At 41.1% G+C, this 24,850-nt stretch overlaps 1 protein-coding gene and 1 long non-coding RNA gene across 5 annotated transcripts in view; both read right to left on the bottom strand.

Annotated features, from left to right (window-relative positions):
* The window catches only part of LOC307018904, a 44,017-nt gene extending 21,116 nt beyond the window's left edge, over window positions 1–22,901 (bottom strand). The window contains exons 1-2 of the long non-coding RNA XR_013802535.1: window positions 22,540–22,901; window positions 21,254–21,427 (exon numbers count right to left, since the gene is read on the bottom strand). This is a non-coding gene — a long non-coding RNA (uncharacterized lncRNA). The remainder of the gene's footprint in view (window positions 1–21,253; window positions 21,428–22,539) is intronic.
* Window positions 13,338–21,247, bottom strand: LOC307018890 (zinc finger protein 862-like). 4 transcript variants are annotated; one of them, XM_079649386.1, is made up of 14 exons: window positions 20,010–21,247; window positions 19,676–19,755; window positions 19,349–19,511; window positions 19,156–19,239; window positions 18,639–19,075; window positions 18,386–18,561; window positions 18,117–18,286; window positions 17,768–18,006; window positions 17,423–17,680; window positions 17,130–17,339; window positions 16,823–17,053; window positions 16,554–16,706; window positions 14,843–16,486; window positions 13,338–14,651 (listed from the first exon to the last, which is right to left on the bottom strand). In XM_079649386.1, exons 2-13 carry the CDS (start codon window positions 19,751–19,753, stop codon window positions 16,310–16,312), a joined length of 2,376 nt encoding a protein of 791 aa, XP_079505512.1. In that variant the 5' UTR covers window positions 19,754–19,755; window positions 20,010–21,247; the 3' UTR covers window positions 13,338–14,651; window positions 14,843–16,309. The 4 variants fall into 4 exon arrangements, with proteins under 4 accessions (XP_079505512.1, XP_079505513.1, XP_079505511.1 ...); XM_079649387.1 differs by lacking the exon at window positions 19,676–19,755 and having other exon boundaries at window positions 18,639–18,814; window positions 18,905–19,075; XM_079649385.1 differs by lacking the exon at window positions 19,676–19,755.
* Window positions 22,902–24,850: the final 1,949 nt, after the last annotated feature.

The following is a 24,850-nucleotide window of genomic DNA, read 5'->3' as shown; positions in this document are numbered from 1 at the left end:
GAAAGAGAATATGAGGAGAAACGGCGTGTTAAGCATATATTGAATGTGAAAAGAACCTATCCTCTGTTTAAATGCAATAACGGACATTGGAGACGAGGTGAGCCGGCTGGCGGGGAGGAGCCAGCAGAGGATATATAAACAGCACCGGAGGAGAGATCCATGCTCTTCTCTTCCCTATCGAGGAGAGCCAGATCACAGCTGTTTGGCTGACTGAACAATATCATGCTTGTGTCCAACCCGCGCCTTTTTAAATTAAAGTACCCAATTGAACTTTCACAGAGACTCCATTTAGTCTCCTATTTTAAAGCTTCTCTCCTGGACGGGAGAATAACGAACACAGTTAACAATCTGGTGAGTTCCCTGACGTGATCTCGCTGACCGAGGAGAGAAAACCAACCGGCTGTTTCCTGGAGACGCTTGCAGCCATTCGACACACAAGAGCTCAAATCAATCGGTAAGAAGATGCCTGTTATGACAAAGATTCTTCACTAGTTAAACTAGGCAAAGTTAGATTTGTGTGTTTGATGGCAGCCGGCTGATCCTGAAAATAGCTGTGCATTTTAATGTTAAAACAACCCAAATTGATAAAATAATCACTCTAAAACCACGAGGCGTTGTTTTGTCACAAGCAGGGTGAGTTCACACTTTCTTTTGTTCCATTAACCCTGCATGCTATTAACCACGTGTGGGTGTTGAATTTTAAATATATAGTGTGTGGACATTGTACTTCGGATAGGTGCCTTGCTGCTTTCACATGGGTGTCTCTTGTTACGTTAATAGTTATTTAGCCTATGACGTAAGGGTATCCCATTTGACGATTTTTTGTTAAGATCTGGAGACATAGCGAATCGGTTAAGGGCCGAGTAAGTGAAAACCAGCGGGGCATAGTGAATCAACTCAGGGTTAAGACCGAAGTCAGTGCTTTAAAGAAAGTCCTTTTCAAGAAAGGCTTGGTTAAGGTCTAAGCCAGGGGTGTCCAAACTACGGCCCGCGGGCCAACTGCGGCCCGCCAACCATTTTTAATTGGCCCGTTTCAAAGTCTAAAAGTATAATGGACTATGGCCCACACATAATATTTGCGTTTAACTGTATTGTACTTCTTAGTTTCAACACTAGATGGAGCTACTGTCTTTAACAAGGCAGCGTCCCTACAAAGCAAGCAATCAAAGAAAAAATTTGCTCAGGGTCACCAGAAATGGCGGAACCAAAAAGACGCAAGATCGCAAGTGAGTGCAGAAAATTTCAGACTCGGTGGAAAAATGAATATTTTTTCATAGAAACCAAGGGGAAGTGTGTGTGTTTGATTTGCAATGAAACGGTTGCCGTTATGAAAGAGTACAATGTACGACGACATTACGAGACGAAACATCAGACCTTCACGTCCTACACTGGCGCCGAGCGGGAAGAGAAGGTGAAGCAAATGACAGCTAGCCTGCTAACCCAGCAACAGTTTTTTTTCCGTGCAAACAAAGCTCAAGAAAATGCTACAATAGCCAGTTATGAAGTAGCTCAACTCATTGCCCTACATGGGAAATCTTTCTCAGACGGTGACTTCATCAAACAGTGCCTCACTAAAGTCGTGGGAATAATGTGCCCGGAGAAAATGCAGGATTTTAACAACGTTAGCATGTCTAGAAATACGGTTGTGCGGCGAATTGAAGACTTGTCGGCTAACTTAAAGCAGCAAGTGTCAGATAAAGCTTGTGCTTGTGATTTTTACTCGATTGCATGTGATGAGAGTACAGATGCCACGGACACTGCACAGCTGTTAATCTTTTTGCGGGGAGTTGATGATAATTTTTGCATTACGGAGGAACTGCTTGATCTTCGGAGTCTAAAGGGGACAACAACTGGTAAGGACATTTTTGAAGCTGTGTCAGATGCAATTGACTCGATTGGACTTAAATGGGACAAGCTGTGTGGACTAACAACGGATGGGGCTCCAGCAATGACAGGCGAGCGCAAAGGAATGGCATCTATGGTATGCGCCAAGGTGCGAGAGAGCGGAGGGGAGGCTGTCAAAATGCACTGCATCATCCACCAAGAAGCCCTCTGTGCCAAGTCAGTCCAGCTTGGCGATGTGATGAACACAGTTGTGAAAACTGTCAATATAATTCGGGCACGAGGGCTCTACCACAGAGAATTTCAAGCGTTCCTCTCTGATGTCGATGCTGAATACGGGGACCTACTCTACCATTCTGATGTGCGCTGGCTTAGCCGTGGCTCTGTGCTGCAGCGGTTTTATTCCCTGAGATCAAATATCGACACGTTTTTGAAAGAAAAGGGCAGACCTCTGCATGAGCTCAGTGACCCTTTATGGTTGGCAGACCTGGCTTTTTTAGTTGATCTCACTGATCATCTCAACACCCTGAACAAGAGACTACAAGGCAAAGAGCAGCTGGTATCACAGCTGTATGCGCACATGAAAGCATTCCGTGCGAAGCTCCGTCTCTTCGAGTCACAACTGCGCAACTTCAATGTAGCGCACTTCCCCACGCTGACCGAAATCAAATGCGCGTTTCCAGATGCCCTCTCTGCTAAAATGGGAGAATATGTGTCTGTGATCACATCTCTCATTACAGAGTTCAGTCGGCGCTTTCAAGATTTTTCTGTCATTGAGAAGAAAATCACACTGTTTGCGGCTCCGTTTTCAATGGATGCAGAAGAAGTGGAAGAGAGTCTGCAATTAGAACTGATTGAAATGCAGTGTGATGATTCTCTGAAGAATCAACATCAGCTTCTCTCCCTACCTGACTTCTACCGGAGCTTGGAAAAGGCCAAGTTTCCTCTGATGAGACGCCACGCAAAACGAATGATGAGTCTGTTTGGCTCAACATACATCTGTGAGCAGACATTTTCTCTGTTAACGCTGAACAAAAGCAGATTGAGAACCAGAATGACCGACAGCCATCTCTGTGACGTCCTTCGCATCTCAACCACCAAACTTACTCCTGACCTGCCAGCTATCCTTCAGACCAAAGCGCAGCATCACTGCTCCCACTGAGTGCAACATTCTTCCCATTACTGGTGAGTTAAAAATATACACACAGTTTTCATGTGTTAATAAGCCCAAATACTTAATAAATTCAGTCAATTAAAGTTGAATTTTTTAACAAACATTAGTTGATGTGTTAACAAGCCCAATTATTTATTTATTTGTAAAAAACAAAATTAAAATCTACTAATGGAGAGCTGTGATGGAGGCTTTTTTTCTTCAAACATGTTCAATTATCAAACGTAATTTATCTGCATTTGATTGATTTTACCAATATTAGTGCATTAGAAGTGAGGCAGTATACTTCACGTCTAGTGAGTGGCCCAGTCCTTCGTATATTTTTCTGTATGTGGCCCTCAGGAAAAAAAGTTTGGACACCCCTGGTCTAAGCCTTTATCAGTGGTTAAAACTGTTCTGTTTAAAAAAAGATATTGCGGGTGGGTTACGGTAATCGGAATTACAGCAGCAGTGCAGTAATAAGACGACGGTCTATTATCAGTGGCTGATAGGTCTCCATATTAGTCCCAGTTTGGCGTGTCCAAATAGCAACAGTTAACCATAGTCGACTATAAAGTCAAATATTACGTGAACAGGTTTATAGCTAGTGCGTAAGGGTTCCTAACTTTAAGTGATGATATCAATAAGATAAAGCCCATAGTCGACTATAAAGTCAAATATTACGTGAACAGGTTTATAGCTAGTGCGTAAGGGTTCCTAACTTTAAGTGATGATATCAATAAGATAAAGCCCATAGTCGACTATAAAGTCAAATATTACGTGAACAGGTTTATAGCTAGTGCGTAAGGGTTCCTAACTTTAAGTGATGATATCAATAAGATAAAGCCCATTTTTTTCATAGTAAGCTAGTTAGAAATGTTGTTATTTTAAACTAAGTGTTTTTTTGGCTTGGATTTCAGGGTTTATAATACCACACCAGTGGTTTACTTTGTTACGGTTCCTTTAAAGATCACCTCGCCATTGTTTAAACTCCCACCTGAGAGCCGCATGGACAAATCTCTTTGTCTACAGGTCAGAGTGCGAAATAATCGGGTGCCATCTTGTTTACACCCCACATGTGGAAAAACAAAGACAGTGCAATCGCCATTTCGTGAAATGCAAATTCAATTTGCTCCTTTTGCTTTGAATTTGCATTTACACAGAGCATCCACCAATTAGAAGTAGCAGAGTAGAACATTTAGCAGACTATTTTTGTAATTATGAGAAGGATACAGATTACAAGTGATGTTGTTCCCCCACACAGAAAACTATTGTGTACACACAACTAGTGAGGTCAAGATGTGACGGAGCGACAGAGACTGGCCCAACATTTTCCAGCCAGTACATAGATAGACCCCGTCAGAAGACCGGGGCTGTGTTTAAAGGGGAACTTCATTTATTCTTAGCCAGAAGTGCAGTTTTTAATCAAACAATTATGTGATTTATGGAGTCAGATTACATTTTTCTCATAAGCACAATTTTATAATCGGTCTGAAGTGTCTGTTTTAAGGCATGAGCCGCAAATTAAATAACATAACACTGATGAAGAAGTTGTAGGGTTTTTACAACAGTTTCAAGAACCAGTCTTTATTTATTTATTCTTGAGTAACTTTACTGATTTATAGTGTAGCGCATAAGGCAATATCTCATTTGAGTGAGGGGCACCAGCCCTTCATGCAGGTCACCCTCTGTGAGAATAGTTCATATTTTCCCTCCAGTTTGGAGACAGATTATTTTATCATATGTTCGTTCAGCAGTGTCAACCAATCCTCTAATCCTAGAGTTATTGAGACGTATTAGCGACACCAGGGGTATTGTTTTTCGCAGCAACGATGATGCATAATACCATGACAAAAGCCATTATTGAAACAAGTAAACTATTAGAAGTGCTAATGGGAAATGTTTTGTGAATATGCATTTATGCCATCAGAAAGCTGACTGAACAATATCATGCTTGTGTCCAACCCGCGCCTTTTTAAATTAAAGTACCCAATTGAACTTTCACAGAGACTCCATTTAGTCTCCTATTTTAAAGCTTCTCTCCTGGACGGGAGAATAATGAACACAGTTAACAAGTCCTTAAGCAGTATCCCCCAGTGCAAAAGTGGGCCAGTTCATTGAATTGATAGGTAAAGTTTGTATTTATGGTTAGTTTATTTTCGCAGGTTTGTGTGTTGTTGTTTTATCAGTAGCTTTCCAACCTGGCTAACGTTAGCTTCCATTGGCACAGTGTTTTACCCCCAAACACTGCGGTCAATACAGCTATAATAGTATCATATCGACTAATATATATTCGATAGGCTTCGTTGACATTTTAAGGTGTGTGTGTTATGTTGTGGTTACATTTGGATTAAAAGTAGTATTGTAAAAGGCCGCGGGCTAACGCTAGCTTCCCGTTAGCTTCCAATGGCACAGTGTTTTCCTGCTCAAACACTGCAGTAAATTCAGCTATAATAGTATCATATCGACTAATATATATCCGACAGGCTTCATTGACATTTGAAGGTGTGTGTGTTGTGGTTACAGTTGGATTCAAAGTAGTATTGTTATTAACATAGCTTCAACGTGCTTTGCGCAGCACCTGTGGGAAGCTTCTGTTGTGAATTTCTATAGTGTGATCCGGTCTAGAGCCCGCCTACTGTATCCGATCATTTGCACGCACACACATATGCAAGAAACGTTTCCGCATCCGGAAATCAACTAGCTGTCTAATCTTCACGCTTTATTGACTTGAGTTTAGTTTGCCTATTGATTCTGTCTATCCTTCACCTGGCAAATTCAGTCTACTCAACATGTTGGCTTGTAACATTTGTGGTTTTAACTGTCGGTCTTCGACCGATTACCTGAAACACTGCAGATCACAAAGAAATATTAGTAATGTGTTTTTTTTATGTGGCCATAAGGACTGTGGAAGGAAGCTTACCACATACAATAGCCTTGCTGTGCATATGGCACGGACACACTCAGACAGGAGCAGACAAACTTGGAACCGTAGTGTGTCTGTACAGTTGAAGTGCTCATTCAATTTTTGCAGTACTGAATATGCAGATCTTAAAAGTCTTGTGTCTCATTTGAGTGGTCACATTCACGAGGGTCTGACTGTAATGTGTCCCTTTGATGGATGTTCTAAGACGTTTAATGTAAAGTCATCCTTTTCAGCGCATATCTCCAGATACCACAAAGGGTGGGATGTGACCAAGATAGTCCCTGTTCATATTTGTGAACTCGCAGAACGGTCTTTGCCAGGTGAAGGATCACATGTAGAGCCTGAGCCTAATGTTGTTGATGCAGAACACAGTGACAATTTTGGGAGTGATCAAGAGAAAGACACCTACACAGAGAGTCTTGCTCAGTTTTACTTGGGTTTGCAGGCAAAGTATTTGGTCCCAGCCTCCACAATTACAGAGATAGCAAATGAAATGAAAACTCGAAATGATATTCAATAGGGATGCACCGAATATTTGGCCACCGAAAATTATCGGCCGAAAATGATTAAAAAGGCCCTTTCGGCTTTCAGCCGAAAGGGCCTTTTTAACACGTTTTACAAATTGCAATCCGCTACTCTTTCTCTGATATTTTGAAATATCTCCAAGCGGCAGACATGTTGGCTGTGAGCCAGCCGCGAGCATGGTCGCGCACCGTGCTTGTCGCCGCGTTTTGATTACGTCATCACAACAACACGTTAGGTTACCAAACTTATAGGTGCATTTGTTGTTGTTGAAGGCCTGGCTGTTACAGTCTTTATTTAAACTATTTTGTTGTAGGCCTACTGGCCTAGATGTTTATGCAGTTTTAAAGCACCTTGGCTTTGTTCTGAATGCACTTTGTTGTAGTTATCCTACAGAGAAAAGAAAATGCACTTGACTTGGAATAAATGTACTGTATGCATTCAAAAGTGCTGAATAAATGTTTTATGGCCCCATAATAGTGATCATTATTTAAGTTAAGTTTTGCCATAATCATGTCTTTTTCCATAATCAGGTAGCTGAACAACATTGGTAAAAAATGTATACATTATTTCTATTAATCATTTTCGGCCTTTCGGCATTCGGTTTTCGGCCAACTGTTTCCTATTTTCGGTATCGGTTTCGGACAAAAATTTCCCATTCGGTGCACCCCTAATATTCAACAGGAATATACCATGGATGTGTTAGCTGGTGAACTTGAGCAATATGGTGTTCCAACAGAGACATTAACATGTCTTGGGAAGAGTGCATACGAGCAGAGCCCTATGAACAAGGCATTGTATGAAAATGGTCCTTTAACTACGCAACACAGAAGGCAGCAATATTACAAGGTGCACTATATATACAGGACTGTCTCAGAAAATTAGAATATTGTGATAAAGTTCTTTATTTTCTGTAATGCAATTAAAAAAAAAAAAATGTCATACATTCTGGATTCATTACAAATCAACTGAAATATTGCAAGCCTTTTATTATTTTAATATTGCTGATTATGGCATACAGCTTAAGAAAACTCAAAAATCCTATCTCAAAAAATTAGAATAGTTCCTCAGACCAAGTAAAAAAAAAAGATTTATAACAGCAAAACACAATCAAACATTTGAAAATGTCCATTAATGCACTCAGTACTTGGTTGGGAATCCTTTTGCACGGATTACTGCATCAATGCGGCGTGGCATGGAGGCAATCAGCCTGTGGCATTGCTGAGGTGTTATGGATGCCCAGGATGCTTCAATAGCGGCCTTTAGCTCATTAGCATTGTTGGGTCTGGTGTCTTTCAGCTTCTTCTTCACAATACCCCACATATTCTCTATGGGGTTCAGGTCAGGGGAATTTGCAGGCCAATCGAGGACAGTAATGCCATGGTCAGTACACCAGTTACTGGTGGTTTTGGCACTGTGGGCAGGTGCCAGATCATGCTGGAAAATGAATTCCTCATCTCCATTGAAGGATTATTTGAATTATTTGAAGTATTAAAGTAACGTGTTATGGCAGGAAAGTTCAATCTGGTATATTCCTTTTAATGTCACCTTATATATATTCATGTGTGTTAAATTTGAAGGGACAAAGTATCTTTTCCCTCCCCCAATGTATTGAGGTGAAGTCCTTGTGTTTAGAGAAGAGATGGGAGCAGGGGACACACTTATTTGGAGATAGTGCCGAAACTCTGGAATGTTTCCCTCGTAAAAGAAGGGTGTGCGTTACACAATCTTGTAGCAGATGTGTGTGTGTTTTCATTGCAGTAAATATATGTGCTACAGGATTACTGGTCAACTATACCTCTGTTCTTATTCTTTCATGTGTGGGTACTAAGTGGCTACAAACATTGTGGAGAAATTAGCTTAAACATCTTTTATTACTCTATATGAAATGGAAGCAGTTTTTTATGACAGGGACGAGAGAGTTGGGGGAGGGGACACATTCCGAAGAGTTTCAGCATGTCAATTATCAGGGGAATCGACTTGTTTTCAATAGATATGTGTGGTTGGTTACTTTGTATTAATAATAACAGTATGTGTAAAGGAAGCTGGAAATATACAATGTGAAACTTTTTATTTGAAGTAAAGATGTGAACAATAGCTCAAACAAATGGAGGGGCTATAGGACAAATGAGTGTGTTCTCTATATGAGGCCTGTGTGAAGTTTGACTATTTGAAAAGCATCTCTAATACTGCTTAAGAGCATAGGTAATGTGTTCCTCGTTGTTATTGATATGAAAGTAATTAACATGTATTACGTATATTTAGCCAACTATAACAACTATATCTTAAAACATACTTTTAACTTGTGTGTGGCAGCCTGAGGCGGGAAGATGGACTCAGGGACAAAGGGCCATAAAGGAGATGTGTGTGTGCTGGCTGCAAGATGTGAAATAAGATAAGGAAACTTGTTGTTGAGAGCCGGTTCGTACCAGACACCAAAAGGTGTCTGGTCTTCGTCAAACTGAAAGAGACTTTTTGTTTCCGGGTTTCTTCTGCTGTGTCGCACTGATTGGGTGCGACAGGCCATGTGTTGGTCTCTCCCAATAAGATGACCTCTGGGGGAAAGCAGGCACACACCTCCTCCTGTGTTTTAGTATGAAAGCCTGTGTTTTCCTTTGGTTCGCGCTCTTGTTTTTCACCGGCCGTTCCTGAGACCTGTCTCACACGGTGGTAGAACCTGAGCCCGGAGTACTCTGCAGAGTGCTTCGTGATTTCTTTGTATTTGTATCGTTACTGTTTATCATTAAAGCAGGATTATTGTTTAACTTGTATTCTGGTGTTTCTTAATCCCTTCCTTTTCACGAATTCACCCAGCTTATCAAACGACACGCGGAGACGAGGTTGGTTTTCAACATCCTCCAAATCTCCAACACCATAGAGCTTTTCAGCAGACGGAAGCATGTAGTGCTCTAAAATCTCTTGGTACACAGCTGCATTTACTCTGGGCTTGATGAAACACAGTGGACCAACACCAGCAGCTGACATGGCTCCCCAAACCATTGCTGACTGTGGGAACTTCACACTGGATTTCAAGCAACTTGGATTTTGCTCCTCTCCAGCCTTTCTCCAGACTCTGGCGCCTTGACTTCCAAATGAAATACAAAACTTGCTTTCGTCTGAAAAGAGGACTTTGGACCACTGTGCAACTGTCCAGTGCTTCTTTTCCTTAGCCCAAGTCAGACGCCTCTTCCGTTGTCTTGAGTTCAGAAGTGGCTTGACCATGGGAATACGGCTATTGTAGCCCATTTCCCGGACACGTCTGTGAACAGTGACTTTTGATACCTGGACTCCAGCTTCAGTCCACTGTCTTTGAAGCTCCCCCAAATTCTGGAAGCGACTCTTCTTCACAATGCTGTTAAGGCTGCGGTCATCTCTCTTGGTTGTGCAGCGTTTCCTGCCACATTTCCCCCTTCCAACAGACTTTTTGTGGATGTGCTTTGAAACTGCACTCTGTGAACAGCTTGCTCTTTGAGAAATTTCTTTTTGTGTCTTACCCTCCGGATGGAGGGTGTCAATGACGGTCCTCTGGACAGCAGTCAGATCAGCAGTCTTCCCCATACTTGTGATTTAGTTTACTGAACCAAGCTGAGTGTTTTTCAAGGCTCAGGAAACCCTTGCAGGTGTTTCGAGTTAATTAGACGATTCAAGTGATTCGTTGAACACCCTACTAGTATACTTTTTCATGATATTCTAATATTTAGAGATAGGATATTTGAGTTTTCTTAAGCTGTATGCCATAATCAGCAATATTAAAATAATAAAAGGCTTGCAATATTTCAGTTGATTTGTAATGAATCCAGAATGTATGACATTTTTGTTTTTTTAATTGCATTACAGAAAATAAAGAACTTTATCACAATATTCTAATTTTCTGAGACAGTCCTGTATGAGCTATCATCCCTGTCCCCAAAGGTCTTTTATTTTGAAACTGTACACCAGAATGTCCTGATTTTTTCTGAGTGACTACATGGGGTGTCCTGCTATCACCCTGGAGTGAGATTGATCTATGATACGGAGCCGTGACGTCATCTTCAATGAGCGCCCCAGTAAAACAACACAGCCGTTAGCTCTTAGCACTCAGAGCTCACAGCTCTTCATATCTGTTCAGAAACTAGACAAAAGTTAAACAAGTACAAACCACAGACTGCCTGTGTCATGGTGAATATAGTCGCTGGTTTATTTATGTCTGTATAGGCCGTTGTTGTGAGTGTGGACGGTCGGAGCATATATAACGTTAGCTTAGCCAAGCTCCATTTAGAAAACACGCATTTTAAAAGGGTTTTTCGCCTGCCGTCTGTCTGCAGACTTGTCAAAGCATTAATTCATGGTTTTTACTAACCGGTATCAGTATGTTGTTACTTCGGCATCATTTTGAAACGTGTATTACAATTAAATCACGGTCAAATATGTTCATCTTGTTGTAGTTGTAGCCCCCTTGCCAGCGATTCTCTCTCTAGTTTACCATACTCAGCTCGACTCAGCCTGGTTGTTCGTGGCCCTAGAACCACGATTTTATGGGGCCAGAAAAACTGTGAAAAAGTACCCCCGGGCCGGAACTAGGCCAAGTGTAAGCGCAACCAAAAACAGGCCCCGCACGGCTCGGCACGCTTAAAGCGAGCTCCGCGCTGTAGTGTGAATGCGCCATTAATGCGCGGCATGTATCGGCTGGCCGGCGACGAAAGTATGTTACTTAACAAAAAACCCTATGCATTTAATGTTATTTTGGACCATTTTTTTTACTATATGTTATTCATATAGTAATCACATTACCTGAGCCCTTGAGTTGCCAAGAGCAAAATAGTTACAGCATATATTTATTGATTTTAATGTTAACAGATCATTGATCTCTCTCTAGGTCGTCCTCAGACGAGCCCTCCATCGTTGCTTCCAGTCATCCCGGTTCTCCATACATCTGGCCAGTTCATTGGTACTTTGTGCTCCTACGTCATTCTTGAGTACGTCCACGTATGTTTGTGCGGGACGTCCTCGTGACCGATGCCCGTGTGTTGGTTCCCACAGCACCAATTTGCCGGCTGGCAGCTCTTGATGCCTTTGGCAATGTCCTGCTAGTCTCATTCTCCTGGCTGCAATTTTCTCGCTCACCCTTGGTATTCCCTCGTACAGTAGGGTGACCAGACGTCCCCGTTTTCCAGGGACAGTCCCCGTTTGTATTGACCTGTCCTCGGTTGAAACTGTCCCCGGAAATGTGCCCGTTTTTTAAAATACGTTAAAAACACTAGCAAGGTGAAATAAAACGTTTCATGTCAGGAAACACTGCGTAAACAGACTGTGGTCAAGCCAGCCCCTACTTCGAAAAACACAGTCAAGCCAGCCCGCACGTTGTATTGCGGTGCGCGAGTATCCTATGCATTACGGTAGAGGCATGTAAAAACTGCCTTCAAAATAAAAGCGTTTACTCGGTCAATAACAAATATACCTAAAAAAACACACCAAACATATATATATATATACTGGAGCTTAAATCAAGAAATATGTACTATATAATGTGATCAATAATAATTTAAAAGAAACTACGTATAACTACCACATTATAACTGAGTGAATGTAAAATGAAGGATACAGTTATGAAGACATCTGACATTTCCACTGGGTGACTAATTTCAATTGATGTTGACACCATCTCACAACACTCCTAAAATAACATTACTTTCTGAAGCACAATTTAAAATGTATGCGGTTTAAAATCTCAAATTAGATCTATTGTCCATCTATATTTTGATTTTAATGTAAACTGTCCATAATCAAAGAGTCATTCGAAGTCAATCAAATACTTATTTCACTTCAGTGTGATAGCAGGAGTATGGAAGCCCATGCATGGGCTATCGTCCTTCTGTTTTTATACAAGAATAAATAAAAAACTGTCAAATTATCAAAGACTTATTTCACTCCAGAGTGATAACATGTTAACGTTTATTTAATTTTTTATAGAATTTTATAATATGTTATAAATGTCTATTTTAACATTAATATATATATATATGTTTATAAATGAATAAATGTGTGTAGGCCTATATATATATAAAATAGTATCATTAAATAATGCTAATACTTACACCAGCTGAGATGATAAAACACCAGTAAACATGTGTGTATAAATGAATAAATGCATGTGTGAGTACATATAAGTGTGTGTTTATATATATATATATATATATGTGTTTATAAATGAATAAATGTGTGTAGGCCTATATATATATATAAAATAGTATCATTAAATAATGCTAATACTTACACCAGCTGAGATGATAAAACACCAGTAAACATCTGTGTGTATAAATGAATAAATACATGTGTGAGTACATATAAGTGTGTGTTTATATATATGTTTATAAATGAATAAATGTGTGTAGGCCTATATATATATATAAAACAGTATCATTAAATAATGCTAATACTTACACCAGCTGAGATGATAAAACACCAGTAAGACAAAAAACAACTATTCCTTTTTGTTTTGTTTAATGTATACCACGTTTATCGAGGCCCTTTTTGTTTTGTTTTATGTATACATGTCACACTGTGGGAAACGATATTTCTGGATGTATAACACATGTAGAATTTTTGACAATAAAGCTGAATTTCACTTTTACGTGCTTGCATATTTTAACAAAGCTTTTCATTTTAGCCACACTGAATTGAACTAGAAGTCATGGCTGTGTCAATTACCAGTCTGATATCGTTTTACAAAGATGACAAGAAGAGTGTAGATAGAGGAGAGAACCACTACAAGTCAGGACGCGTAACCGTGCAGCCTAGATGAAGGTGTGCTCACCGGTGTTGTCAGGGCTAGCATGAGGGACAAGGTTTATAGTGTCGGTGAGTAGTACCGTTAACCTAGAGTTCATTTATTCACATTAATTCCCATCAACAAATCAATTGTATGTGTCACATGAAATCTTTATTAGGCAAGGCAAGGCAAGTTTATTTATATAGCACTTTTCAACACAAGGCAATTCAAAGTGCTTTACAAAAAATGAAAGACATTAAAAAAATAGCATTTAAAATCAGTCATTAAAAAGAAAAGCTAATAAAATAAACATTAAAAGAAAAAATACATGGATAAAAGTTACAGTGCAGTCTAAGATATGAATAGTTCAATTAAAAGCAGCGACAAAAAGAAAAGTCTTCAACCTGGATTTAAAAGTAGTAAGAGTTGCAGCGGACCTGCAGGTTTCTGGGAGATTGTTCCAGATATTTGGAGCAAAATAACTGAACGCTGCTTCTCCATGTTTAGTTCTGACTCTGGGGACAGAAAGCTGACCCGTCCCTGAAGACCTGAGAGATTTGGATGGTTCATAATTTAGCAGGAGGTCAGAAATGCATTTTGGTCCTAAACCATTCAGTGCTTTATAAACAGCAGCAGTATTTTGAAATCTATTCTTTGACACACAGGAAGCGAGTTTAAAGACTTCAGAACTGGAGCGATGTGATCCACTTTCTTAGTGTTGGAAGATTTTTTAGTGAGACCTGTGAAGACACCATTGCAGTAGTCCAGTCTACTGAAGATAAAAGCATGGGCACGTTTTTCCAAATCCTGCTGTGACATTAGTATTTTAATCCTAAATATGTTCTTTAGGTGATAGTAAGCTGATTTAGTAACTGTTTTAATGTGACTGTTGAAACCAATAACTCATTTAACCCGCTGACAAGAGAGCCCACCTCCGAAGATCGTGACTGGCTGAGGGACAGACTCGGGGGCAGGTTTTCAGGAATTCCTTGGCTTCTCTCCCCCGAGCCAGAAGAGGAACACTCCAGTTTGGAAACACTTGCTGTTCCTGAAATGATCAAATCTGTTGGGCATCAGGGACCTGAGGCAATTGTGGCAAGCATGGCATCGTCTGAAGAGCAACAGAGGGCAATTCAGGTGGCTACCACTGGTCAGCGAACCAACCCGAACTGGCATTTGTTCAGGAAAGGAAGGTTGACTGCCAGCAACTTTGGAGCTCTCCTGAGGTCAAAGCGTGTGACTGCTTCCTTTATTGCCAGGGTGCTAGGGCAACAACAGGCCCTTGATGGTGTTTTGTCTGTACAGTGGGGGACTATGAATGAATGTGAGGGCGTCAGGGCATTCACCACTGCAACCCAGATGCAGATCCATGAGTCAGATTTGTGGCTCTCCCTATCAGGATTGTTGGGGGCATCTCCAGATGGTCTGGTAGGGTCTTCCGCTGTGCTGGAGGTAAAGTGTCCCTACGGAGCCAGGGAAATGACAATTAGTGAAGCATTGCAAATCGAGGGCTTCTGTGTCAGTAAGGAAGGAGAAACATTCAGCCTGCGTGAGGAACATCCTTACTGGCACCAAGTGCAAGGTCAGCTTCACCTCACTGCAAGGAAGAAGAAATAAAAAAATTGTGAATTGTTTTTAATTTACATTTACTCGCCTTTGCGATGTTGTGGTTGTTAGAGTGTTAGGTTTCCTGTCAGCTCGTCTGTTGGGAAGATATAAAATATTAGTTTCATGGGAGTCACACCGTCACATATACTGTAAGAGCCTTAAGACATACAGTACATAGGCTAAAACAAAACATCTAAAGATATAACCTTGCACTTTGATAAGTCTCGTGAACATTTTCACTATTTTGACATTTTTATAGATCAAAATTGAACTAAAGAAATAAATGGTAGCTTAATCCATATTGAAAATAGGTGTCAGCTGCTACACTAATTATAATAGTTATATTTCTTAATTAATTAAGATAAGATATTACTGTATTGATCCCAATTTGGGAAATGTTTGTGTTGCAGCAGCATAACAAGAAAAACAAAATATAAGTTATTATATATACAAAAGTATGTGAGGGATGGAATATTAAATTGAATATAAATGTAAAAATGAAAATCCAAGAGAAGCTATGGAGCAGAGAGTTCTCTGCCAGCCAGAGGTGATTTGTTATTAGTTCAATATGTCAAACTGATTTCCCTGACTACAATCTTTAGTTACATGGTGAAGCGTTATGCTGCTTGTACTAATTAGACTTATCATATAAGCCACACAGGTTTTAATAGGATGTATTCATTATCTTTACTTATGTTGCGGTCTTTTCAGCAGCGCCATCTCTAAAACGGCGATACAGTCACTACCCATCATTTACATTTCACCGTGACATGGACAAAAATGTAACGTCAGCTTAACTCATGGCACGAATCCAGACTCTCCTTTGGAAAACATTGGCCGGGAAACGATAGAACAAGCACGTTTCATGCGAAGACCTGTGGCTGCAACCCGGAGCAAAGCAACAAACCATTGCGTAGCTAACTAGTAGCGCTAGCTTTAGCTAACGTTAGCTAACGAAACGAACTGCCGAGTAAAATTGGAAAACACTGCTAATTAATTATTCTATCATTTGTAAAACTACTGTGTTAAAAACGACAATTTCAAAAATACAGATTCTAATGGTCAGATATAGATATACAGATACTAAAGATAGGCAGGTACTTGCTTTCAAGCAGAACACAGGGGAAAACAAACTTAGCGGGAGTTTTTACGTGTTAGATTACATTACATTACATTGCATTTAGCTGACGCTTTTATCCAAAGCGACTTACAATAAGTGCATTCGACCAGGAAGATACAACCTTTAAGAAAACAGAATCATATAAGTACATCAGGTTTCATAGAGCCAAACATTTCAAGTGCTACTCAACTGGCATTTAGAAAGCCAGCCCTTTATTAGTATATAAGTGCCAGTGTTTCCCACAGATCTGAAATATACTTGGGGGGGAAGGTGCCAGGGGGGGGGGCTGCGAGCGGACCGCGGGGCGGGCTTTGTGACGTGCAACACATGTGACAAACAACAAGTTTTAACAACATGTTTATTCATTAACTTTACATTACTGTATGGCAATATTCATTTTGTACAAAGATGGCACTGTTTGTCAGAGCACTTAATCCGTCTGGGTTTGTTGAAGAACAGCTCCAACGCCTGTGTGTATGGGAATGCCTCTGGTGCTGGTCCACTGACTGCTATCCGCATACATGCAGCCAGGTGCTCACCTTTCAGTCGGTTTCTCATGTCAGTTTTCACCTGTAAAACAGACAGTTTGTTTTAAATGAACTATACAGAATGACATGCAACAGGGAATGACACTTACCCTGTTCATCGTAGAAAAATCCCTCTCGCAGTTTACACTGGAGACAGGGATGACCAACCCCGCTGAAGAGAGAAGGCTGAGGTTTGGGTATATTTCTGCCCATTCGTCCTTCTCACTGGCCAGGAGCTGCATGATCTCAGCTTGTGTCTTGTCCTTCAGAGATTAGCCAAGGCAGGGCAAATGAGTATACAGTATAATTGAAACATTTACAGATGTCAAAACAAGCAATTCTAACCGTCAAGTTCATATTAATTTAAGTATTTACCAACCTTAAATGTTCCTTCAAGAACATGCTGCTTGTAGGAGGTCCACTCTTGGATAACTGTGGCATCCTGCCCTGGGATGAATTTGTTGGCAAGGGTCTGCAACATTGAAATGTTGGTTACATCATTGGAGGTAACTGCCTTTGGACCCAGGACACTGAAGGCCCCCAGCACTTCAATATGCTGGAACCTGCTCTCAATGTTGCTCTCCAGGCTGCAGATGTAAGGTTTGAGGACCTGGAATGATATTATACATTTTTCAGTTCAAGGAAAATAAATATTGGAATGTAAAAGTAAGAAGGGATGTATTTACATCTCTGACAAATCTGGCCCACATATCTTCCCGGGGCCGCTCCAGAATTCCGTGTCCCCTCCTGATCCTCTCCTCCTCTCCGGCAATGCTAAACGCCCCAAGTCCACCTGGGTTGTCCAAGTCTTGGTGTAGGCGAGCAAGGAACGTTCCGGGGAGTGGGGTCTCGCCTGCCTCCAGAATTCTCTTCAGAGTAACAAGTGTGACTGGCACCTAAATGTGGAAAAAGACAACAATATAATAGGATGGATAATGCAAATAACTGGGAGCATCAAATGCATTTCTTTGTAATCTACCTGCTCCTTTATGTGGAGAAAGTTCACATCAGCTCTCTGAAACACCTTGGACAGCATTGCAATGTGGGGCAGCACATCTGCCTGAAGGTAGAGGGCAGCCACAAAGCGGTATGTGGCACAGAAGGTGTATAGACCTTTGGCCACTGGGCACTTCCTTGTGCTCGCTTCTTCCGCCAGAGCAGCCAGCACAGCTGGAAGGTTCCTCTGGAGGTTTTGAACGGCTAGGTGCTGCGATAGCCACCTTGTATCTTTCACCTCCTAACAACAAGTAGAAACACTGGTTAGTAAAATATATGTAAATAATATGACACCACAATAGTATTATGAAAATAGGTGAAAACACACCTTGACTTTCAAGTCGTTCAGACCAAGAGTGGTAGCGGCAGCACTCAGTGTGGCTGACCTATTTGCACTATTTCGGAAGAATAGGTGCAGTTCCTGCAGGTGGTTCCTGAAGTTTGCCATATACCTGACAGCATTTGAGGCATCTTTGCATGCCAGTGCCAGTCTGTGAGCAGCACACGCTACAGAAACCAGCTTTGGAAAACTGTCTGTGAGCTGCTTTGCCACTCCATTCAGACGGCCTAAGTTTAAGAATTAAATGCAGTGTTGAGGGCGTCATTTTGTTTCCTTTAATAACAGCTGACAATTCAAATTTCACACAATCCATTAGATTTAACAATAAACTCCATACCCGTCATCACTGCTGCACCGTCTGTCCCGAGTCCGTAGAGCCTGTCTACCGGGAGATCCTTCTTCTGTAGTACACTCTTGATGGCAGCAACAATGCTGTCAGCTTTCCCATCTTCCAGAGTTACCAGGTCAAGGAAGTGGTTGAAAACATAACCCTCTTTATCCAGGTGTCTAAAATAAAAATGTATAGGTTTTCACACATATTAATAAATATTAAGTTTAACTAGGCCTTTATTTAAATGCACATCATTCCTTTAAAAAATACCCCACCTAACATGTAAATCCAGCTGGCGGTTTACAGATACATCTGTGGTTTCATCAACCTCTAGGCTGATTGCTTGAGATGACCTTATCTCTTCCAAAATAGGCGACTCTACTATCTCTGCAAGGATCTCCAGCATTTCATCCACTATTCTGTGTGATTGATAATTGTTTCTTTGATCCACCTGAGAAAAAGAGATCATTTAACATTTAGCTGGTTAAAGTTCTTAGTTTCACAAGCATCATTTTGTACTAGGTTTACCTTCAGCTTTTCAAAGTAATCACAACCCAAAAGCTGAGCTAAACTTAAGAGCTTAGGGTAGTTGGTTTGGTGAGCAATCTCGTTCTTTACTAGCCAGTAAAGGCATTTGAGTCCACCTATGACGGCCTCATGCTCCATAATAACTGTGGGCTCAAAAGCCTGCATCACTGAGTAGCCTAGACCAAGGGCAAAGACATAATTCATTATATGAGCCAAACATGGTTGATAGGTTGCAGAAATTAGCTTTACATAAAAAAATGATATACCTGATGCAAGTGAGACCTGATGCTTTACACTATATTGATGAGGCTCTGAGGAGATGTGGCGCTCGATATAATCCTTGCGGAAAACAAGAATCCCAACTTCTATGAAAGCCCGTTTTAAGGGGCCTTTCTTTATTGGAGGCTTGTGTAGCCTGCAGATTCGGCAAAACATTCCTTTTTAAAAAGAAAAACGTGTTAATTCTTACAAAAAATAAGTTTTATTACAAATATGAACTTGCAAATGCCATTCATACCATGCTGGGTGAGGTAGAGCCAATTCTTGAACTGTGGCATTTTGAGCCAATCAGGGTTCCATCCTGAGTGGCGATGCTTGGAATCTGAAAATAATGCATTGTTATTACTGCATTTAAATGGTAGAGTTCTCCTTGCTATTATACTATGTTTGTGTCTGTGTCTGTGATGCTTGGAACTGTGCTGCTTGTTCACCTGCACCTGCTTGTACCACACTGGGACCTGCTGCTGCTTGTATCACACTGGGACCTGCACCTGCTTCTACACTGGGACCTGCTGCTGCTTCTACCACACTGGGACCTGCTGCCTCTCCCTCAGTACTCTGACTAGTTGTGCCAGCATCTTCACTGACCACCGGCTAGAATTGAAAACAAGCTTGAATCTAGTTTGGTCTCTGCATTGCAACTCACTGTTGACTGCAATTGTATAATTTCAGGTCAAACGAACCGACATATATCATTATTGAGACTTATGCATTTATTATTGCCATTGCAAGCAAAATGCTAACATTGGCTAAGTTACCTGTGGTCTCTCCTCCTCTCCTCGTCTCTCCTCCTCATCCTCACGCCGTATTCTCTTAAAATATTTTTGAATACTCATATCTGAGGAGTAATGCAGGGGAAATTAACAGTCTAACCTTAGCTAAAGTTAATCTGTGTCCTTCTAACTGGCATAGCCCGAAGAGAAAACGAATTATAATCTTTTTTATATTTAATTTAGCACACGTAACTTGCACGCAGCAAAGTTGGCCTGATTACGTTAAATACACTCTTAGTTGCCACTAACTTCAAATAATTCGAATCTCCTACCAAAGTCAGAAAACAACAACACAATAAGGAGAAAATAGTTACTTTACCTTAGTGTCCGCGTCTTCTAAATTAACGTCGTCTTCTCCGTTTCTCGTTTCCCTCCACGCGATGGCAGCACGAACAGGAGGTGTCGAGCGAGGGATCATACACTAGTTAATCGATCGCAGAGCGAACAGGGGGGGATTATTGTCCCCTAGTTAATCAACCGCAGAGCGAACAGGCACAGGAGGCGTAGAGCGAGGGCTCATTGTCCATTAGTTAATCACTCGCAGATGGCGTCGCTCGCGGACGGATAAAAAAAATTAAAAAAGGTCCGAAATATACTTGGGCGGGCCTTAATATACCTGGGCGGCCCGCCCAAGTATTAACATTGTGTGGGAAACACTGAGTGCTTTGTTAGTAATTCTATCGCTCGAAGTGGAGTCTAAAGAGATGAGTTTTCAGTTTGCGTCGGAAGATGTGTAAGCTATCTGCTGTCCTGATTTCAATGGGGAGCTCATTCCACCATTTTGGAGCCAGGATAGCAAACCCACGTGTTTTTGCTGACGGGAACTTGGGTCCCCCTCGCAGTGCGGGTGCAGCGAGCTGTTTGGCTGATGCAGAGCGGAGTGCACGTGCTGGGGTGTACGGTTTAACCATGTCCTGGATGTAGGAAGGGCCAGATCCATTCACAGCATGGTACGCAAGTACCAGTGTCTTGAAGTGGATTCTAGCAGTTACTGGAAGCCAGTGAAGGGAGCGGAGGAGCGGTGTGGTGTGGGAGAATTTGGGAAGGTTGAAGACCAGACGAGACGTACAACGGCCTCGACAATTTCTGTACTCCTATTCAGCCATTCGGTAACAACCATCGTTTTTCAGACACGTAAACTCTTCAAAGATCCCCAGTGGGGTCACTGCTGATGTATTTAATGTCGTAGAACAAAACGGGACTTATCGCTTAAATTTGTGTCAACCACAGACCTTATTTCGAGCTATTTTCCAAAACCCTATGGAAAAAATGCATTGCTTTTTGAGGAAGGAACCGGAAGTGCTAAAAATGCTAACTTACTTCCTGGTTTTACGACACGTCACTGCGGTTCTCTATTAAGAACAGTGTATGGAAAAAGTGATGTGTGTGAGAACAAAACAAAGCATACATCAGGCTGAGGTTAATGATTGCATCATGCATCAGGGCTGAGAGGAAGGATAAACATAAAGGGTATCTTGGCAGCAAGAGTCAGAGTAAGAAGGCAAAGAAGACCCAACAGACCTCTGCACCGAAGTTCATAACATCTAGGCCACTGCCAAATACCTTACTCGTTGCCATCGATGTACTTGGCATCTCCATTCACGGTCCACCGTCAGCCGCCTCCAGCCTCCTCTTCTTTCAGCAGTCATCACCTGCAGCCGTTGCCAGCACCAGCCTCCTTCAGCAGCAGCAGCCTCCGCCAGCAGCAGCAGCAACAGCCATGGCTGACATATGAGGCTGAATAAAAAAAAGTGCTTATTATTTTTTTTAAGTGTTTATTTTGTTAAAAATACACATTTTGGATGCATGACCATGTTTTAGGCTCATCCTTCATTCACTGCTTCTTCTTCTTATTGTGTCCACAAGGCAGTCAGTTACAGGGCTTGGTTAGATGTGGTTCAGCCACAGCTGAACACATTGCTATCCCTTCTCATTAAACTCTTCCAAGTCCGATGTTGTGCAGGGTTGCTCCAGCAGGGGGCATATCAGGAGGTGTTGCATGGTTTGTGGTTCAATGCCGCAGTCACACACAAGGTCCCCGTCATTTAGGTATCCCCATTTGGCGAGAGTGGCTTTTGCACGTCCAACACCAGATCTTATTCTGTTTAGACATTTCCACACTGCGTAGTTGGTGTCTGCTCCAGGGGGCAGTGCCTCGCTCGCCTTTAGCTCCATTGTTGTTGCTGCTGTAGAGTAGCCTGTTCAGTCGGCTATTCTTTTTTTAATACTGAATAATACCTTTGAAGAACAATCATTAAACTAGTGTGTATATTAAAATACAAAGGAATCTATCCTAGCATTCCATCAAGCATTAAAAAGTAGCGCTAGGCTAGTTGTACAGTACAGATGAGTTAACACGGAACAGTACAAAAAAAACAAAGTACAGTCAACATGTCACATAATGAAATGTTAGTATATCCCAAAATTCAATTAAATATTAAATGAAATATTTATCACAAACGCCACCTCATTTCTACTAGTGCTAGCAGTTAAGTCATATCATACAGAAAAAGCCGACTAAGGATGGCTGACACGGTCAGGTTTAGCAGATAAAAGCCAAAATAACAACAAAAAAACATAATCAATCTAAATCCTGCTTGTTAGTTACCCAGCATCATTGATATATAAGCTGCTAGCGATTCATTACTGAAATCTTACCTTCAAAGCTGACGAAGTCGCGCTAGCTAACTAGCAGGCAATGCTAGCAAAATTGGTTGTAACAACCAAGATAAAAAAATAGAGAATTACGCTGGGCATATACAAATGAAGACCAGTATGCATCATAAAGGGCCTCTGACACAATATAGACAGTTGACAATTCAAAAGAGTTCGATATTTCAGCAACTTACCTCTGGAACTAATCGACGCCCCGTAATGTGAATGAGGTCCAACGCCCAAATGACAATATTTGGAACTATTTCGATGTCCATACCCCGGAAGTAGGCGCCGCCATCTTTTACAACGGAGGTCTATGGGAGTGTCCTAACTCTTATATCTCTATAGAGGTTTCTCAATACTCAAATTTCCCCTCCTCGATTCCTCGACTCCTCGGTCCTCCGGTAGTGACCCAGAAATGAATTTCAGCGCGCCATGTTGAAGGACATCTCCTTTCTCTAAATGCACTTCGAGGACCGAGCATCGAGCGTCGAGGAGGCTCTCTGGAGGAGCTATAATCGAGGACACACTGATGGGTCCTCCACGGCTCCTCCACGGATGCATTTCCGGGAACGGTGGAGGCGTGACGCACGGCCGGACTTATCTCAGCCAATGACAGCTCTACATGCATCCCCTGGATATTATTTTAGTAACTGCTTTCATCGCGACCCAATGTTTACAGGGAGAACAGCTGTGAGGTCCGTGCAGAAAGCAGAGCAGTGTGTAAAATATATATCACTCAGTATAACAGCCAGGCGTACTCTCTTTAGGCCTATTTGCTTTAGTTTAGTAGAACTACAAACAAAGAGTCGATATCTTTCTAAGACTCTTTAGTGCTTCACATAATAAAATTCACCATGGCTGTAGCCTGCTTTAGGAGCTGTAGGTGTGTGTGGTACAGTGTGTAGGTGTGTTTGGTACAGTGTGTAGGTGTGTGCGTGTTACAGTGTGTAGGTGTGTGTGTTGTACAGTGCGTAGATGCGCCGGACAGACGGGTCTCAGTTGGTTTGGTATCATATGCTTACTTTAAATACTTGTAAATAAAACTTTTGGTCCGTAATTTCAATTCCCCATTTCAGCGACCAGAGAGAGAGGGGGGGATATATCCAGTCTCTGATTGTGTTACGTTATTATGAGAGTGCTCTCATACTTGTTTGATTCTGAAATTGTATATATTTATATAAATATATGTGTGTGTATATGTCCGCATCTGTAGCCTGTTATTGTCTCATTATACCGCACTGTGAATGAATTAAAGTAAATAAGTCGTCATGAACACATCTGTCCATGAGACAGAAGGCTGCTGTGCCTCCTCCTGTCATCATCGATGGACGTCTCTTTAAAATAAACCATAGTGTTGGTGATCTACAGTGTTGTCATTCTTCTTTGAACAGCAAGACCGCTAACACCCTATTTCAACAATCACACTCCCTGTAATTGACATAATTAATAGATAGTTTAGCTTCTCACCATCATTTGCTGATGTTAGTTAACGATCGTAACTGAAAGGCTGCCTGCCAAACGTAAACATTCAGCCACGTGACTTGCAAACTCTCGCAAGTTTTACACAAGACGGATCCTTTCTAGCCATAACCCCCCAAAAGGATCGTTCACATCAAGCACGTCAATTTGCGTACACCTAACAGCACCGCGCATTCTGGTTTGTTATGATGGATTTGATATGAACATATAACGAGGCGGCCGCGGCAGTTAGCGGCTAGTGGCTAACTAGTTTAACGTCCGAGACATTAGTAATTATGCTAATGTACACATCAATCGTTATGTACTTTTATATTACGCTGATGTTACAGGATCTAGTGATATCCAAGCAACAGAGCTTAATTTAGCATGATACTTTTGTGGGTTGTACATGAAACCACTTGGTAATATATAAAAAATAAAATATATATGTATTTTGAGGCCTGTTATGATCAATTGTGAGTTCAATCATTATCTAAAAAGTAAAGCTGATGATGGATTACTGTGGTGGAGTTAACATAATAATAGCCTATTTCTCTTTGAAATGTGATGGAGTAAAAAGATAGTAACTGTGATTATTCATGTTAAGTACCCCGCAAGTAACTAAAACATATAGTAGGCTACTTGAAGGAAAAGTGTAAAATGTTTCCATAAATACCAATGTCACACACTACAACACCCCTAAATACCAACCATATGATCATGTTTGGTGGATTTTTTAATATAATAATTGCAATCAATATTATATATATTACCTTTTAATCTATATAAATTGTATTTACATTTGTTGTCACTATTTTTTCAAACTAGTTCTACTATGCCAGCCATCAGAGGTATACATGTGTTAACATCTCTTTTAGGTTTCATTTCTTATTTTTGTGAATTTCTATATAAAATGCTGATTTCTACCTGAAATGCTTATGTATTTTTAATTACATTTTCGTAGAGCTTAGATTTTTTTAGCTGAATAAATATTATAACTCTAGATGGTTGTGTTCAGCATTGCCAGCTTCACTGTTGAGCTTT

This window comes from Notothenia rossii (genome assembly GCF_949606895.1).
Source record: "Notothenia rossii genome assembly, chromosome: 9".
NCBI lineage: Eukaryota > Metazoa > Chordata > Actinopteri > Perciformes > Nototheniidae > Notothenia > Notothenia rossii.
The sequence above is the reverse complement of the archived record's forward strand: the minus strand, read 5'-3'. Positions and strand labels throughout refer to the sequence as shown.

Excerpts from the sequence above, each read along its gene's own strand:
- LOC307018890 (XM_079649385.1), bottom strand. The coding sequence starts at position 20,108 with ATGATCCCTCGCTCGACACCTCCTGTTCGTGCTGCCATCGCGTGGAGG. Across the intron at positions 18,562-18,638 it reads ATTACTTTGAAAAGCTGAAG|GTGGATCAAAGAAACAATTA; the intron begins GTAAACCTAGTA and ends TCTTTTTCTCAG. Across the intron at positions 17,681-17,767 it reads TGAACGACTTGAAAGTCAAG|GAGGTGAAAGATACAAGGTG; the intron begins GTGTGTTTTCAC and ends ACTTGTTGTTAG.